The following is a 6,213-nucleotide window of genomic DNA, read 5'->3' on the forward strand; positions in this document are numbered from 1 at the left end:
CGTTAAGAGCAGTCTAGCGTTTGAGGTTTCTACATTTACAAATGGTAGTTGAGACTATGCATTTGAGTTCAGAGTGCAGGGTTTAGGGCATATGAACTCATGAGCTTAGTATATGGTGTTGGGAAAATTAGAAATTGCAGCACAACTTGGTGTGACAATTCGTAAATGTACTTTGAAATCAACCGCTCTAAGCTCATTCTCATTCTCTACTTTTTTTATTTTTTATTTTTCATCAAAATGAGGGCAAGTTGGTTGAAAAAAAATAACCTGCGATCATGGAAATAAGATGAAATCTAGTTTCAGAGCATAAATTATACCGATAGATTGTAATGAGCACATGATTGTATCAACAAATCAAAAAGGAGATTAACAAAGGCTAGTTTCCAAAATTGTAAAAAACTTTGAAGTATCAGTTCCCTAAAAACTTCTGTTTCTTGGCAGTGTTCATGTAAGGTTTGAGAACCCATTCATTCTGCGCTTCATTCTGATCTACTGTCCCCAACTTAATCTGCAACAGAAAGCCAGAAAGTTAACAAGGTTATATCAATGAAACTTCCCAGAAGAACATCCACAAAAATGAAATCTCATATGGGTACTAGATATAATATGGCTCATAAGCAAAGAAAACTGTCGTTCTCCATCAATAGATGAAACTGGCCAGCTGTTTACACACACCACTTCGATCCTGAGGTGACTTTTTGGGTTGTACTCATTTTGATTTTAACTTTAAAAGTGAAACATTATTCCAACCATTGAAAATGATTGCTTGGTATGGTACATGCGCATTTCCGGTCTTAGGCGGTGTTTGGGTTGAGCAAAGATGAGAGAGAGAGAGAGCTGTTGTTGAAACAATGTCTATTAGATGCCCCGTGTGGTGTGGATGTAAAATACTAACCTTGAAAAGTTTCAATTCAAACCGGGGACCAATCTCTTTCAGCTCAATGGATTTAGGACCTCCAGGCTTGTCATAAATATGATGCCTGTAAGTTCTCAAATTGTTAAAACGTGTGTGCACACTTGAGGCAGAGCAGATTAATAGATCAGAAAATATCACTAAGTTATATGCTGGATACAAAGGTACAACTACTTACTAAATCAATACTAAAAAGTGAATCAGACAACAAACCTGAATGAAATGTAGTCCTGGTCATTTGTGAAAGTGATTATGCGTTTTGTATCTGGCTTTGGCACCGGAAAAAGATGCTTTAGAATATTTGATGTCCGCTCTCCCAACTATCAAACAATCAACAATCAAGAAAAGATAAATATATAACAAAAAAGTTAATAGCATGCCAAAATTGATGTGACTGTGTTTGTGTGTGTGTGTGTGTGTGTGAGAGAGAGAGAGAGAGAGAAGCTGTGTCCCAGTATATTACCATCAAAATATGTGACTGAAGCACCAAAATGAAATTAAGTAGGAAAAATGGTACTTCTAGCAGGTAAACTTGAATTTCATTGTTCTTAAAGACATATTACTATCTTTAAACAATTATGTTGCCAGTATACTTGGTATAGTAAAGTGTGCAGAGAATAATAAAGATAGAGTAGAAATCTTTAGATGATATATGTGACTGAAGCACCAAAATGAAATTAAGTAGGAAAAATGGTGCTTCTAACAGCTAAACTTGATTTTCATTGTTCATAAAGACATGATATATGATACCTTAGTTGTGAAATTATTAATTATCAAATGTGGATAAGCCTGCGGCACCGTTCCCATGGCTTTCTTGTCCTTGATGTCATGTCTTGACACCTATAAGTAGAAAATTAGTATCAAACTGCCCGCTAAAAAACAAATGAAGAAAAAGAAGGGCAAGATTAAACATAAACAATCAAAATAGCATGGTGCACCATTAATGTTGATCTGTATCAACAACTACCTCTCCCTATGATATTTTTAAATGTTATTTGCATCAGGAGCTGCTACATTAATGGATTTTCCTGGATTAACTGGGCAGAAAATAGTGGTCCATGGATTTTATTTGGGTTGGTCAAATTTTTTGCTTGATTTCCAATCTGGGATCCAAGTCATTTGATTATTGCACTCAGTAAACTACAGCTTCCAGTAGTTGTAAAGCTTTGACGTTTTTGGTGGGTTCAAATAAACAATTTACCTTTCCAGTATAACTAACCCTTGATATAACTAACATATCTCTTCCATATGTGCTGTTTACAGTGACCAAAAACCGTAAATCTTGTGGCAAAATTAAACCCGCTATAACTGAAAAATTGTCAATCACCATTTTGAAACACGGTCTGCCTATTGCTTTGAAATCTATATCAGTGAGTTACTTTTTCCTATATCTACTGCTTAAGTCCCAATAAACCTGATGTCATCTGGATTTTTCAGCTGTCTTACATCAGTTAAAATATCAATATATTTCCTGCAATGACACGAAGATTAATGACACTACTTACCACATTGCATAGTTGAAAATAAGCCGTTGGTCCAAAAGGAAGGTGGCATACAATCAAACCATCAGGTTTACCACGATGTTCATGTACCAACACAAGATCTGAGTAGTCATGTGCACGACAACTTTCAACAATTTCAGAAATAACCTGCATAGTTTGGATTTAAAAAAAAGTTATAGTTCTCAACAATAGAAGATGGCCAACAGTATTTCTATAACCTATAGTCCACATACCAGGTAACACTACCCAACTTTTATCTCAGATAACACTAGGACAAATTTTATCCTCTGCATTTCTCCAGTGTTATCAATTTTTTACTTTATTTTATCTTATCTTTCATTTTGTCTATACTTCTTGCGGACTCAAGTAATGCCCCAAGGAGACCTCTTAAGAGGATTTTATAAGTTATGAAAGAGCAGTTATTGTTTTAAAAGAAGAATTCAGGATAAGAAGTAAACAATATAGCTCAATGATCCACAAATTTCAACATAATTGAAGAGTCAAAACTGTCCGTGATGTAATTACCAAAGTTACCTTGCTAAGATGAAATACAAGTGTAGAATATCGTTTATGAATAAGGCAGGGAAGAAAAAAAATTATGATGTTCCAAACAAATCACACTGAGACAATTAGCTTCAGTACTTAAGGATGAATTCATATGGACATAAAGGACATGACTAGCAGACAGCTAGCAAGTCCTATGGTTGTAAATAAAAGAATTATGGAAGTGAAGACCAGAAACAATATAGGCCAATATTTTCACAGAATAAGAAGAGAATTCCAAGGTGTAATATGTGTATTGGTATATTTCAAATCCATGTTCATATTTTAAATCTCCACATAAGAGCTACACAAGTAAACTTCGAAATTGTCGTCCAAATGCAATATTAAGAAACCGCAATACATTAAAAGACAATCAGGAAAATAATTTTTTTTAAAGATAATCTGCAAAACAGCACGCTAACCTGACCACCACGATTCACTACTTGTGCATTAGGAAATACAAGTTTCAGTTCCTGCAGCGACATTTATAATAAAAAAATGTTAATAAAACTACAATGCATGATTCAACATGAAAAGGATGCCGAAAGTGCATCTAAATGACTAATTAATATGATCTGCAAAGAAAAAAGAGGCCAGGCCAACCTTTGTGAACTGTATTAGTGGAGCACTCGGATCTCGGGAAGTAGTTAGCAAAATTTTGGGATCTCTTTCTGATGCTTTGGCATACTCATCATCAATATGTGTCCTTGGGACTAGAGTTTAGAAAATGCATGATGAATCAACAGCGAGATAAATCGTACAAAGAAAAATCAAATAACAATCACACGTAAAATTATATATCATATATTTATCAACTGCATGTTAAGGAGCAACTTAAAAGATTTCAAGTACACTAGAGTGAAAACCCATCTACTTTCTGTTAAACCAGAGTCCAGAACTACATATTAACTGTAATCCCCATCAGTTTGGAATGAGATAAAATTGAGTTTTCTTGAAGGCTTGGAGAGTTGCATCTCTTCTACCCTATTCTCTGTCTTCTCTACCCTAAAATCTACTCCTTAATTTCTTTAAAACCTCAGCAGCTAAAACCTTTACTTTCTGCAACTTTAAATTTTACAACACGCATCCAAAATCATCAAAACCTTGCGGTTCAACCTTGGAGCTTTCTTTGTTTATATATTTACTTCTCTAGAAGAACAGAGGCATCAAACACAACATTTTCCTTCCTCATTAATCGAACTCGTACTAGATCATCAAAACATCAGCCCAGGTATCTCCAGTACCGGATTCAATTCCCAAATGATCATCTCTCTAGTATATTACCAACAAAACCTGAAAAACTACTGCAATTTACCGCTTCTATTTAACAACAAAAACTAAAATCACTACAATTTCAATTAACTGCCATCTGAAAAACAAAAAAGGTTCAAGCTTCAAACAGTAATTGCATTCAGTTAGACTACCAGCAGTGTTCTCATCTTCGAGATCGATTTCTTGACGAAGCTTGGCCTCCTCATTTCGAAGCTCAGTCGGAATCGGTTTTCCCTCTGCAAAATTTGAACAAAACAATCAGAAATCGACCGACCCCAAAATAAAAATCAAATCTTTGAGCTGAAAAAAAAATGAAGAAACCCTAAATTTACCTTGTAGGGCTTCTCGAATCTTGCGCTTCTTCTCGTACTGGGTGCGTTCTACGGTCTCTTTACTCTTCCGGAACAAGTACTCCTTCTCTAACCTCGTGTTTCTCCTCAACATTTTTGCAAGGGAATTACAGCGATTTGGATGCTCTCGCTGGTTTTGGGGTTTAGGGTTCCTAGGGATTTTCGGCTCCTCTTCTGATTCAGCGTCAGGGTTTTAGGACAAGAGCAAAGGCGAACGACGCCGTTCCTAGCTACCATTTACACACGTTGGCCTCGGGTAAAAAGGGCAAAAATGCTGATTTGCAACTCAAATTTGGTTGAAATTGTCAATTTGCACCATAAAATTGTATTAAGTCAATTTATCTCCTAAACTTGGTAAAAATTGTCGATTTACACCCCGAACTTACATTTGAGTCAATTTACCACCTAAACTTGGTAAAAAATTGCTGATTTGCACCCTATCAGTTAAATTTAATGTTTTCAATCCAATTTTAAGTCGCATGTCATGCATTTAAGGGGCAGTATTGTCATTATATATTTATTCATATTTAATAATGAAATAAATTAATAAAATTACTTAAGATGAACACTTGTTCCAATGTTTTTTTTCGAAACATGTTATTGATTTATATATTTATTATTTTATGTGATATGGTATGAAAAGATATTAGAAAAATATAAATAAATAAATACATTGAAAATTAAAAATAAAAGTGTGTTCCGAGAGAATTACTATTCTACCATTGTTTATGTCTTAATCTTATTAGGTTTCCTGTTAGAGATAGATTCGCATCTCTGTAATAGATTAGGACTCCGAATCCTACGGGATTGTGGTTATGTAATGTCTATATATTGGCCTCATTATCAATCAATAAACGGTTACGTTCTGTTCTATTACGTCGTTATTATTCTCATTTTGTTCCTCCTACAACAATGTGTACATATAAAAATATATTTATACCCAACACACTATATTTGAATGGGTGGATATGTTGAATATATAATTCAAAATAGGGTTAAGTATGTAGAAAAAAGATGTAAATAAATAATTTGATTAACAAAATAATCCTCATTTTAAAGAATATTGTTATTTGTTTTTAAGAAAAATATATATAGAAAATGACAACATTACCCCTCATGTGCATGACATGTGACGCAAAATTAGATAGAAACAGTTAAATTTAACAGATGGGGTGCAAATCGGCAATTTTTACCAAGTTTAGGAGGTAAATTGACTCAAATACAAATTCAGGATGCAAATTGACAATTTCAGCCAAATTTAGGGTGCAAATCGGTATTTTTGCCGGTAAAAAGTTGAAAACCTACCGTGTTAGCTTTTGGGTAAAACAGTAATCTTTTTTTCATGAAGCCAACAGTAGTCTTTAGCTAGTTTGTGATTAATACTTTTTTTTAGCTTCATAATTTCATGATGTATGTTGTGATCCATTCTATAAAAATTCATCTAGATTACAAGAGTCCCTTAGATCTCATTCATTTGTAGCCAGTAGCCTTGTGTTGGGAGCTCAGATTATGAAAACAAGAAAAGCAGAGAAAACTAGAAATAACCTATGTAGCACGAACACGTGCAACACCACACGTATCGCGTGCCCGACACGGACATGATACACCCCAAATATGCTCAATTACGCCAGAC

The 6,213-nt window shown here is 34.4% G+C and overlaps 1 protein-coding gene across 1 annotated transcript; it reads right to left on the minus strand.

Moving 5' to 3' along the window:
* Positions 1-294: 294 nt before the first annotated feature.
* On the minus strand, positions 295-4,819 carry LOC126803892 (uncharacterized). Its single transcript, XM_050531615.1, has 9 exons — positions 4,563-4,819; positions 4,383-4,466; positions 3,562-3,671; positions 3,381-3,431; positions 2,419-2,562; positions 1,664-1,753; positions 1,127-1,233; positions 896-980; positions 295-508 (listed from the first exon to the last, which is right to left on the minus strand). The coding sequence occupies exons 1-9, from the start codon at positions 4,672-4,674 to the stop codon at positions 410-412; spliced, it is 882 nt and encodes a 293-aa protein (XP_050387572.1). The 5' UTR covers positions 4,675-4,819; the 3' UTR covers positions 295-409.
* Between the last annotated feature and the right edge of the window lie 1,394 nt (positions 4,820-6,213).

The sequence above is a fragment of the Argentina anserina genome, chromosome 7, assembly GCF_933775445.1.
Source record: "Argentina anserina chromosome 7, drPotAnse1.1, whole genome shotgun sequence".
Classification (NCBI taxonomy): domain Eukaryota; kingdom Viridiplantae; phylum Streptophyta; class Magnoliopsida; order Rosales; family Rosaceae; genus Argentina; species Argentina anserina.